Genomic DNA, 12,500 nt, shown 5'->3' with positions numbered 1-12,500 from the left:
GAAGACCTGAAAGCCCCTATACAGATTCTCAGAGCTTCATTATAAACCGAGTCCAACATCCGGAGAACAGTGGGAGCCTCACATCCATAGTCAATTTTACTACGAATAAGCGCTCGGTAAAGCCGCAGAAGCGTTGTGCGGTCTGCACCCCAAGATAGGTGTGAAAGAACCCGCAAAATACTAAGCGCTTTTGTAGCTTTCACCTTCAACTGTTTAATGTGAGGCACCCATGTAAGCCCTGAGTCAAAAATTAGACCCAAGTACTTTACCTCTTGGACAAAATGTAGTGGGTTTGCTCCTAAATAGAGGGAAGGATGGAACTTTTCCCGTTTGTGGAAATGCATAGCCATGGTCTTGCTTGGAGAAAATTTAAACCCATAGTATGTTGCCCATTGCACAACCTGATTTATTGCAGTCTGCATGTGCCCTTGCACATCCTGTAAGCTTCCTCCTAAGCAGTAAAGTGTAAAGTCATCCACATACAGGCTACATGAGACAGCACTTGGAACGATCTTTACGATGTCATTTATAGCAATGGCAAACAGGGTCACACTTAAGACACTCCCTTGTGGGACCCCTTCTAGCTGGTCTTCCAGGTTAGAGAAGCTGTTTCCCACCCTCACTCTAAACTTCCTGTCAGCAAGGAAGCTTTGTATGAAGGTAGGCAATGCTCCTCTTAAACCAATGTCATACAGCTTCATGAGTATGCCATGCTTCCAAGTAGTATAATAAGCCTTTTCAAGGTCAAAGAAGACTGCTAACATATGACGTCGCTGTGTGAAGGAATTCTGTATAGCAGTTTCCATCCTTAAAAGTGCATCTGTGGTCGATCTCAGTTTTCTTAACCCATATTGATATGGAGTCAGTACGTTTTCCTTTTCTAGCAGCCATGTCATCCTGAAGTTTACCATTTTCTCCATCAACTTGCAAATGCAGCTGGTAAGAGAAATTGGTCTATAATTCCCTGGTATGGAAGCATCCTTGCCAGGTATAGGGACAGGAATGATTATAGCTTCTTTCCATGTGGATGGCACTGTGCCCTCCCTATAGATCCTAATGAATAGATCCAACAGGAACGTTTGGGAACTCTCCGGAAAGTGAGATATCATTTGGTATGGAATATCGTCATTTCCTGGGGCAGTCTTACGGCAGAGCTGCAAAGCAGAGTCCATCGTTCCTGTTCAGCCCGAAGAGTGGAGAATCGGGCAGTGTAAGATGCTCCAGAGGAGATCTCTGCCATGGATTTTGCCAGCTCATTTGCAACATCTGTTTTGTCTGTCAGGATTATACCATCTATTTTCAGAGCAGGTGGTGATATGGATGTGCTCTTTCCAGCGATCTTACGCACCTTGTCCCATACCCATGCTAAGGGGGTCCCAGAGTTAATTAAGGAGACATATTGTCTCCATGATGTCCGCCTAGCCTCCTTTAGCACTCGCCTGGCCTTGGCTCTGGTCTTTTTGTACTGGATCAAGGTTTGATCGCTTGGGTGTCGTTTCAACTGCCTTAATGCAGCTTTTCTTGCTCTGACAGCTTGTTGGCATTCACCAGACCACCATGGTACTGGAGGTCGACGGTACTGCCCGCTACTTCTGGGAATTGATGCTCCTGCTGCAAGGTGAATTCGTGATGTGAAGTGATTAACAGCATCTTGAACACACTGGAAATCATTCACAGATCCTTGCAATTCTGCAGTTGATCTAAAAAGATTCCAGTCTGCATGTTCAAGTCGCCATCTCTGCACTCCACTGGCTAGAATACCATTCACCTCCTCCAAAAGTATTGGATAGTGGTCATTTCCATGTAAGTCTTCCATGACCTGCCAAGTGAAATTCAACTGTGAATCAGGTGAACCAGTTGACAGGTCAGTATTGGAGAATGACCGAGTTTGAATTTGGAAATGTGTGGGTGCATCACTGTTCAGTAAAACTGCATCTACTCTTGAGAACAAGGACTCCAAGGCCCTTCCTCGAGGGTTGCACAAACTGTCTCCCCAGAGGTGATGCCGACCATTGAAGTCTCCCAAGAGTAGTAATGGATGAGGCAACTGCCCAAGTAAATCTTCCAAATCATCTATGTTGAGATTATGTGGAGGGAGGTAGATGGATGCAACAGTGTAAGGTCGTGTCAAGCCTATTCTCACAGCTTTCACCTGCAGTGTCGTCTGCAGGTGGATGGCCTGGAAGGGAGTATCCTGACGTACCATCACTGCTACTCCTCCATGAGGTCCATTATCAAAGGTTCCATAATGGGCTTGAACTTGGAATCCTCTCAGGGAAAGTGGACGATTTTCCCTGATCATAATCTCTTGTAAGCATACACAAACTGGATTACATGAAGCTATCAGATGTTGCAGTTCTTCCTATTTTGCATAAATTCCCTGACAATTCCATTGGATTAGGGTATCCAGTTCTTCAGGTTGACAAACTACTTCATAAGGTGTTTGGCAGCACCTGTGGTTAAGGCCCGCCCCACACCTTTAGGCTGTCCCTTTCCAGCATCATGGAAGTACCTTTTGATGGGTTGTTTAACTGTGGAACTAGTTTCCACAGGCTTCCTTTGGACAGGCTCAGAATTTCTTTGCCTAGGGCAAAGGACGGACCTGAGCCTTTGGTTCAGGAGCATTCTGTCTAGCAGCGGAGGCCCCTGTGGATGTGGTAGCCTCAGGAGCCCTGCCTGGTGGCTCCAAAGACCCGACTCTATGAAGAGTCTTTTGAACAGGCTCAGGATTCCTCTGCCTGTGCAAATGGCGTACCTGAGCCTTTACTTCAGGGGGATTCTGCCTAGCAGCAGAGGCCCCCGTGGATGTGGTGGCAGCTGAAGCTGTCACCGTTGAGGCCACTGAAGCCTTAACTGATGGCTCCAAAGACCTTACTTTGGGAGGAGGAGTCTCCTCAATAGACCCTTCACTCCTACTCCGTTTCTGGTGCAACTCACCAGAGGCACTTTCATCATTTGCGGACTGAGGTTTAAAGATAGTGGCTGTGTGTGTGGTGTTAGAAGTATTGGAGGGTAAGGGATGGCGGGAAGGAGGATGGGCTAGAACTGAGGCAAAGGACTTACCCGGCTGTGCAAACAGCACACGAGCACGTCGCTTTGCTTCTGCAAAACTAACTTTCTCCTTGCTCCTTATTACCAATACTTCTTTTTCAAACTTGTACCTTTTACATTGTTTAGAAGAAGCTTCATGATCTTCTTTGCAGTGACAGCATATTGGACCTGGACAGTTATCATCTCCCTGATGACCTGTTGTACCACATTTCATACATACCCTTGGTTGTCCATTTTCCTTAAAACGGCAAGTGTTGGCTCCATGACCATAACCCTGGCAGTGGAAGCACCGCATAGGGTTGGGCACATATGGCTTTACCTTGAGGTGGTACCATGCCAATTTAACTGATTCAGGTAAGACTAACGATTCAAAAGTTAGAAGAAGAGCTGGTGTCGACTGTTCTAAACCATCAACTTTCTTCTTAAAACGTTTTATTGCCACTACATTAAAATTCTTTAGTTCTTCTAACAGTTTCTCCTCAGAATACCTCATCAGGTCTCGGGAAAAGACAAATCCGTTACACTGATTGAGGGTTTTGTGAGGAGAACATGAGACTTGAGCCCCAGGAATGTCGCATATTGCACGTAGACGGTCACTCTCGTCCGGTGACGAAACCTCAACTATCAGACTACCATCTCGCTGTGGGGTTATGCGAAGATCACGTTGACATACCTCAACTATCTTCCGATGTACTTCAAAAATATCAAGATCCATGATAGATATGCCATCAATGGTCTTCACTACTAGAAATTTACTATATGATACACTTTCAAATTTACCAGGTAAGATTTCCTTAATGGATTGAGGAGGACTTTTCTCCTTACCTGATTTGGGAGCTCGGGAACCATTACGATTCCCAATCTTGCCCTCTGGAATCTGGTAAGGTTCCAGAGTGACAATATGTGATGTTCTAGATGGATTGGCCGGGGGATTGCGAAGGTCGTCAGGGAGAGAGCAAGTTCTTAGTAAATTTGCAGAAATAATACAAATTATAAATCTTCATTTCCTCACCCCCCCACCCACCATGGAGTCCAACGAGGGGAAGCTATAGTCGGGACTCAAATTTTCCCAACAGCCACAGGGGTAGTGAGGAAATATACGCAGTCACTATTACAGTGCTGATGGTAGTCGCGGGACCTGTGCGCTACCGACTGGACAGTGCCTGCTTGACCCTAGCCATATTTGACCAGCCGATTGACTTGACTAGGCCTTGATCAAGCCACCCGTCTAACAAGAATGGAGGACCAAAGAGGTGTGTTGCTAGCTGCAGGGCGCAGCGTGCAGCATCGCTCAACCTCCAGGACTCCTGTCTCCTGATAATACGGGACGCCACGCACGGCAAACACACGTGGGAGAGTTCTCCCTGGCCCAAGATGGAATGAACCAGGGGTGGGTGCACCATCCCCTCTCATAGGCCTTGGTGCACTAGGAAGCCATTTTGTCTCATCCCTCACTGGTGACCCCTCCAGTATGGGTAGCCCTCTGGTCCGGCTCACCAGTTCATTGGGACCTCAAGCCCCCCCACCGCGGCAAGGCGGCTTCCGTTAGGGGGGTGATGGCTCCAGAGACTCCACTCTAGGAGGAGTCTTTTGAACAGGCTCAGGATTCCTCTGCCTGGACAAAGGGCTTACCTGAGCCTTTGCCTAGCAGCAGAGGCCCCTATGGATGTGGTGGCAGCTGGAGCTGTCATCGTTGAGGCCTCTGGAGCCTTTACTGATAGCTCCAAAGACCTTACTTTGGGAGGAGGAGTCTCCTCAATAGATTTTCTCCTTCTTACCTGGTTTGGGAGCTCGGGAACCATTACGATTCCCATTCTTGCCCTTTGGAAGCTAGTAAGGTTCTAGAGTGACAACATGTGATGTTCCAGAGGGATTGGCCAGGGGATTGCATAGGTCGTCCGGGAGAGAGCTTGTTCTTTGTAAATTTGTAGAAATCATACATATTATAAATCTCCATTTGCTCACCCCCCCCCCTACCCACCATGGAGTCTAACAAGGGGAAGCCACAGGGGTAGTGAGTAAATTTACGCAGTCATTATTACAGTGCAAAAAGTAGTCATGGCACCTATGCGCGATCGACTGGACAGGGCCTGCTTGACCCTAGCCATATTTGACCAGCCGATTGACTTGACCGGGCCTTGATCAGGCTACCCGTCTAACCAGAATAGAGGACCAAAGAGGTGTGTTGCTAGCTGCAGGGCGCAGCGTGCAGCATCGCTCAACCTCCAGGACTCCTGTCTCCTGATAATACGGGACGCCACCCACGGCAAACACACGTGGGAGAGTTCTCCCTGGTTCAAGGTGGAATGAACCAAGGGTGGGTGCATCATCCCCTCTCATAGGCCTTGGTGCACCAGGAAGACATTTTGTCTCATCCCTTACTGGTTACCCCTCCAGTATGGGTAGCCCTCTGGTTCGGCTCACCAGATCATTGAGACCTGCAGCAAGGCAGTTTCCGTTAGGGGGGCAAACTTTCCAGAAGCTGGAGAGAGCGAGTTCTTTCCATGGGAAGAACATTTGTCAGCCATCTCCGTTTCCAATAATTCAAGATAATGTTCGTCTGTACAGACTTTTTGTGAATAAATGCTCTTCATTCATCTATATATTTGGATTAACTTTTTTCATATGAAAATATATAATGCTCACTCATAACCATTATTTACGTTACGTAATAGTGCATGAATTCTTTTTACATAAAATCTCAACTTACGACAGACGGCCTAATAGGCATTAATCAAAAATATAATCCCTAATGAACATTTTTCTGAGTTGGATATACTCTGCACAGGCGATTACAAACAATGGGCAGAGCCATAACAATGACGTCATGGTTGGACAGAACTGGCAGAAAACCTTAACAGCTCACCGAAGTTTGAAAACTGTAAAAGAGGCCTTAATATATAGTGATTTCCATTTCGAGACGGTATGAAACCTGAGAGTGTGTCGCAAGAAACTTTCTGAAAGGGTAAGTCTGGGATATTGTACTTAAGGTGCAGGTTCATGTGTACTTCCTTCATAGTAAGGGCACCGTTTACCTGGTTACCTTGTGGATGAGGTGTGGAAAAAGAAGCGCTGTTGAGCTAAATGAATTGCCTTTTGTTTACCCCAGTGTGCTGCTACTTTTAATTCATGAAGAAGGGTAAGGATCCGACCTTTTAAGTTTTCAGGAACTACTACGAGCTTGCGTAATGCCATGAGCTTCTTTATTTATTTATGCCTAGTTTTGTAGCATAGTAGACCGTTGTCGTCGAGGTATGATTAATAAACTCGAACGCAACTATTTGGGCAAAGTTTCTCATTTCTAATAAGTGCATCAATTAAGGGACTGTGTAGATGATCGTTCCGTTGTGCTTGCCGAATCTAATCTTCGGTAGGGTGGTCTAGGGGAAGAGCAGCTGAAGTAGCCAAGACCGGAGTGATGGGAGAACAGGAATCTAAATTATGGTGGCCAGCAATGCGGTTGTTATGACTCGGCCGGTTCTCGTCCTCCGAGGAGTGGTTCGCGGGAGGCACGGCTGTGTTAGCCAAGACCGGTGCAATATCAGAAAACTGCGTGATACAAAGGTGTGCGAGGAAGCTCTGTCGAGTAGGTGAACGAGGGGGGCGCGTGAAAGTGCGTCAGCGATGACATTGTATTTTTCGGGTAAATGCACAATTGCGATAAATTCTGCTAAAATTTCAATTGTGCGCGCGCGCCGCCCATGCGGGTCGTTGCCCTTAAATAAGGAGGTGAGAAGTGCATGATCAGTGTGAAACTCTACTTGATATCCCAAAATAAGTGCCCATGTGATACTATGATGAGTTGTGTGGTAACGCTTCGCCGCAGAATTGAGTGCGCGACTGGCAAATTCACGGAGAGGTAAGTCTGTATACTCATAAGATACAGTTGGTTCACCAGAATTTATAGGTAATGGGACGAGGGTCATACTAATCATGTGCACCTGGCATTTCCTATCCGTAATACAATAAAGGTAAGGTAGTGTACAACCTCTCACGTGAAATTATCAGGTAACACTATAGATCTGTACCGTCTGCCGAGAAACAAGAGAGGCGTGTGCGTATACGCAATTAAGAAGATAATCACCTTGATTAACATAAAGGAAAAAAAATATCACTGGAACCAAGTTGCTATTCAGTATGAGTAGTTATCTCAACGGCAATCGCAAACACGAAGACAGTGAAATGAACGGTAATACAGGAACTTAAAACATTAAAATATTAAAATAAAAGCGATGGAACATAATATAGTACACTTAATAAAACAAACGATTAAACAATACAGTGAGAATAAAACATGAACGATAAAAGTGAAATAGAACGTTGAATAAAACACACGAAAATAAAATGAAACAATACATTGATAATAAAATATGAACGATAAAAAGTGAAATAGAACGTTGAATAAAACAATAAAACCCGAAGAATAAAGCACCGGTCACTTTGGTCACTTAGGCCGAACCTTGGAAATGATTTCTCACTTCGTATATTAAAGGAAGTTTTGACAGGGAAGCCCATTCCGGGGTTCCTCAGACTGTCAGCGAGTCAGACCACTAGCAAAATCCCCCCTCTTGCTTTACCTTTCTTTCCACGTCACCTTGTAGGTGGGAACAAGGAACTAGTAATGATTCTTTTAGAGCTAATGCAACAAATCTAAAATCTCAAAATTAAAATCTCGATATATGTAATGAAATACTTAAAAAAAAAAACAAAAAAACATAGGCTTAAGAAAGTTAACTTAAAATGTTAATCAAGTTTGTAAACGAATCATGATACAATGTTAAAGAGTCGAGGACACCCATTTTGATACGAAATTTTAATAAAATAAATGAATAAAACGTAATATTAAAATGATTGAGCTTTAAGAAATCATTGGGCCTCAGTGATCTATAATACATGTATATATATCTTAAAATATAAAAATAAATGTACTTTGGTGCTTTATCATCTTTGGGTTAGGGATGGTATATAAAACAATTAAAAGAAAAATCATTTGCTAAAAAGAAAAAGATTTGGCAGCAGTCATCGCAGGTGTGGCGTGTGTGCAGGCGTCCTCCTCAATTGCGAAATAAACAGGAGGTGATATTGCCGGCCGGAGGACGTGTCATATTGCAAGGGTCGCATGGGGAAGGCTTCGATGTAGCAAAGCCGCCTCCACAACCCCTATTGAAAGTACCAGCTAAAATGACGCCACGCACGACTCCACCAGGTGGAAGTGTTGCCACCTTTAGTTCACTGTTAATTCCTTTATCCGTGTAGGAGAGTTGGAGGTGAGACGAAAATTTGGTATACTTTATTACCTCCTCGGAGTGATTGACAGAAGATTGGCGAGGAGTACGGGGTGAGTGTATTTGTATGATAAGTCATGAATTGCCATGACGGACATGAAAGGTTCAGGATGCGTCCTTAAGCAGAAGGGGATCCTCAAGGGGTATGTACAACCCTTAAAAGTAATAGTATTACTTCGAGAATGCAATGAAATTCCCGTCCGAAACAGGAAGCCATGCCTTAATAATAGATGCCCGGGAGTAAAATTTGAATCCACTACAACGGATTTATGAGCAATGAATTTAGTTCCAATTGCAATATTGAGGACTGTGCTGCCAATGGCCGACGCAGTGTTTCCTGTGATCCCGCACAGGTGTGATGACAAGGTTGCATATCTAATGATAACCTGAAATTATGTAAAGTTTCTAAGACAACAGAGCAAGATGATCCTGTATCTAAAAAGAAATACACAGGTTTATCATTTAATATTGATGGCAACAATGGTGGGTGAGAATCATCATTAGGATGCAACTCGTCGATATAATATAGTGAACTTTTAGATGTACTTTGCTTGTAATACCGCTATATCTGGTCTTTTGGAGCTTTTCCCTAAAAAATGGCGGCTTGTTTGTCGTTGCTGGAGCAGGTGATATGTTTGTTTTTCCTGATCTGGGAACATTGCACAATCTGCCCATGTGTGTGAACGTGAGCCATGGTAGGGGCAGAATAGAGGTGAGTGACAGGTGTCGGCGCCGTGAACTTTCGCACAACAGTTAAAACACTGACCCAGGTCAGGTGCTCAGTTCGTGACAAGAGGTTGGTTGCGCCAAGGTGAATTGCAGTTGTTGTTATGTTTATTCCGATGTGTCCCCGTGCTATGTTTTTTATACCAAGAAGTTGGTCGGTATTGCCCTCCCTGAGAGGTGTGGGTTTGTTGTTTCCCATGTCACATGTCAACATTCATACCGACTTGGCGAACTCGCCGGGTAACTGTGTGAGCGAGAGATCGGAGCAATGTCTCCAGACTTTGTCCTAAACTGCCCCTTGTGAACCTATGGAGGTGTTCATGTGGGGGTCCCATTTTCTATTGGAGTCGGTTTAGTACTATCCTCTCGGCCGTCTTGGCCAGGCAGCTGAGGAGAGAGATGGGGCGGTGCTTCCCTGGCTCCTTTGGTTTTGGGATGGGAACTATGGTAACCCTCTTCCAGCTCTGGGGTAGAGAGGAAAATGTTGATAAGTTGCAAGACTGCAAGCTCACCTACTAGTCCTAGGTGGGAAATGATGGACTACGAAATCCCATCAGAACCTGGGGCTCTTAGTTCCCTCAGAGTTATCGGGTTCGGCTGCCCCTTTCCTTGATATGAGCAAGTCTGTCTGGTTGTAGGCCTTCTTGTCTTGCCCTCAATTCGGCTGGCAAACTGTTGCTGCATGTTCTCGCAGAGAACTCGTGCGCCAGTCTGTTTGCCTCTGATTGAGGGTCATGATGTGCACCTTTGGGCTGAGCAGCCGTTAGCCCGCCTGACCCATTTCCATAGCTCTGAAAGGGTGGTTTGGTGGTCGAAGGACACACCATTCCCGCCACTTTTCCTTCCTGATTCAGTTGGTAGTTTCCTTGGCATTCCTGACAACCTCCCTTAGGAGGACTAGGTTGTCAGGGGTTCTTTGCTTTCGGAATTGTTTTCGGCACATGTTTACTCTGTGGTTGACCTCCTTAAATCTCGCCATTAAAGTACCAGTTGTCTTTGTGACTCCTGGACCAAGGCCGATTTTTAGGTATGGTCAGTGAGGCTGCTTGATTTATGGCATTGATCAGTCTGGCTTCAAGCACTTCCACATTTCACTTTGTGGGGGTTCATTACATCTCAGACAGAGGCCAAAGCGTTCTGAAATGCCTGCCAGTTAGCCTTGTCTGTTTTCCATCTTGGACTTGGTTGTGGCATTTGGGCTGGGCCAGCATCCATGAAAGTAGTTATAGTGCCATAATGGTCAATTGTGACAGTCTCATTGACACACTAGCTAATTCTCTCCACCAGAGGTCTAGGACCCATCCTCTGATATGCGTTGGCTCTTGGGTATTGAGAAGAGTGATCTCAAGGAATGTCTCAAGCACGTTGGTTATGTGATGTTCTGTCCCCAGACATAGGTGCCTTGGGAGTAGGAACAAAGTCTGGTCGCTTTTTAGCACTCTCTTGTCGCCCGGGGACCGCCTCTTTCCTGATAGAGCAAGCCAGGCTCCAGGCATGATGCCTCTTGTTTTTCCATGTATTGGACAGTTACTCTGTCCTCTCATGCCCCCACTCACCACAGAGTCCAACAAGGGGAAGCTGAATGTTAGAGCCTGTGTCTATTGTGTCTAACAGCTACAGGGGTGGTGAGAGGATATACACAGCCGATAGCCTTGTAACGACAATCACGGACCAGTTTGAGTGCCAACAGCGGCATGTCTGCTTGACCCAAGCCGATTGGCCTAACCGGGATACCAGCCGATTGGCTTGACCGGGCCAGGATCAGGCCACCTGTCCTGCTGGAATAGAGAACCAAAGAGGCGTGTTGCTAGCCGAAGGGCGTACTCATTCACTGCATTGCTCATCCTCAGGACTCCCGGCTCCACAGCGTACAAGGCTGCCACGCACGGCAAACACGTGGGGAGAGACCAGAGGGGATGCCCTTCCACTCAAAGGACATCATTGTTTGGAACCCTTTTGTTCATCCCTCTGAAACAACCACCCAAAGGTTGTATCACCTCAGTGAGGGAGGAGAGGACCTGTACCTTTTCAAAGTGAATTCGTCTTCCCTCTGAAACAGCCACCCAAAGGCTGTTTCACCTCAGTGAGGGAAGAGAGGTCCTGCACCTATTCAAGGAAGTTCCTTCATCCCTCTGAAATAGCCACCCAAAGGCTGATTCACCACAGCGAGGGAGGAGAGGGACTACCTTTCGAGGCTGTTCCTGTGGCGGGATGGAAAAACGGTGTTCTGTCTAGCAGGAGATAGTTAGACAGAACGAGGGTGAGGTGGCTGTGGGCCTCAGAAAGGGAGGGGCTCCTACCTGCCTATTCATTCCTATGCCATACCAGTCCCTAGCTAATAGTAAGGCAGGCACACTAAGCACACGAATTATATTGTCCGTCGCCGCCTGTGGTTAAGAGTGCCCAGTTTCGTCCTTTCCAAATTGGCTAGGGGGTCAGGTAGGCTCCACCCCTTGAAGGAGCGGACAGGTAGTCTCTGCCACGGGTCAGGCAGACGGGAACGGACCTAGGGGTGATTTCCCTGCGCAATTTAATTGATTAATCAATTAATTTTAGTTTAGTTTGATTCCATTTGTTACAATGGATATTCCTAGTGTATCATGCTGTCTGTTTTCATTTTCCCCTGTGTACAAGGGGATAATTTCTGGATTATGCATATTCTATACATAATACAGAAACACATACACTCATTTATATACACACATACATACATACATACTATATACATATATATGTATATACATACACACATACACAGATATATGTATATATATACATTTGTATATGTATTTATAAATATGTACATATATATGTATATATATTTATATGCAAGTAAAACAATGAAGGGAAGTACATGAAAACACACGAATATGCCGAAGGCCTTTTCGAATTTAGCATACCTTGCGGCGGCTGCGATAAAGTTTACATAGGTGAGACTGGACGAGGCCTCCACGAACAACGAATCAACCAACACCGCAGCGCCCTCCGACGACATGACACGAGGAGCGCTTTCGTTGTTAACCTCGACACCATCGGCCATCTCCCTAAGTGGTCCCAGGCCCCCATCATAAAACAGGGCCTGCCCCCACGATAAAGGAAGATGGTAGAAGAGGCATACATACACTCTACTAACAACTGCAACACCGCAACGGGGAGCCACGAACTAGCCAAGGTCGTCGCTCACCTGATCACCGACGTGACCTGACCGCCTTGAACATATATATACTTCTATGTATCTCTTGTTCTATATGCCCTGATGAAGCAGTAAAGGCTTTCTGCATATTCGTATGTTTTCCTGTACTTCCCTTGTTCTACTTGCAATTTGTTCGACATAAATTCCACACATACTTTATACATACAGACACAGACACATGGGTATATATAAATATATGTATGTGTATATTTTTCCAATTTCTTAGAACGAAAGGAATTCCCTGC

The 12,500-nt window shown here is 45.6% G+C and overlaps 1 protein-coding gene across 6 annotated transcripts in view; it reads left to right on the top strand.

Moving 5' to 3' along the window:
* Window positions 1-12,500, top strand: part of LOC125037342 — a 69,855-nt gene that overhangs the window by 30,681 nt on the left and 26,674 nt on the right. Inside the window, exon 1 of one of the 6 annotated variants that reach the window (XM_047630438.1) lies at window positions 4,771-6,910. The exons of 4 other annotated variants lie outside the window; for them this stretch is intronic. Coding sequence is in view for 1 of the 2 variants with exons in the window: in XM_047630437.1 (XP_047486393.1) it covers window positions 12,456-12,500 (45 nt within the window). In the remaining variant the exon portion in view is untranslated. Of the gene's footprint in view, window positions 1-4,770; window positions 6,911-12,375 lie in introns of those variants that run through there. One more of the 6 variants, XM_047630437.1, reaches the window with a different exon arrangement.

This window comes from Penaeus chinensis, chromosome 23 (genome assembly GCF_019202785.1).
Source record: "Penaeus chinensis breed Huanghai No. 1 chromosome 23, ASM1920278v2, whole genome shotgun sequence".
NCBI classification, from domain to species: domain Eukaryota; kingdom Metazoa; phylum Arthropoda; class Malacostraca; order Decapoda; family Penaeidae; genus Penaeus; species Penaeus chinensis.
Note: the sequence above shows the minus strand (reverse complement) of the source record. Positions and strands in the feature narration are given on the sequence as shown.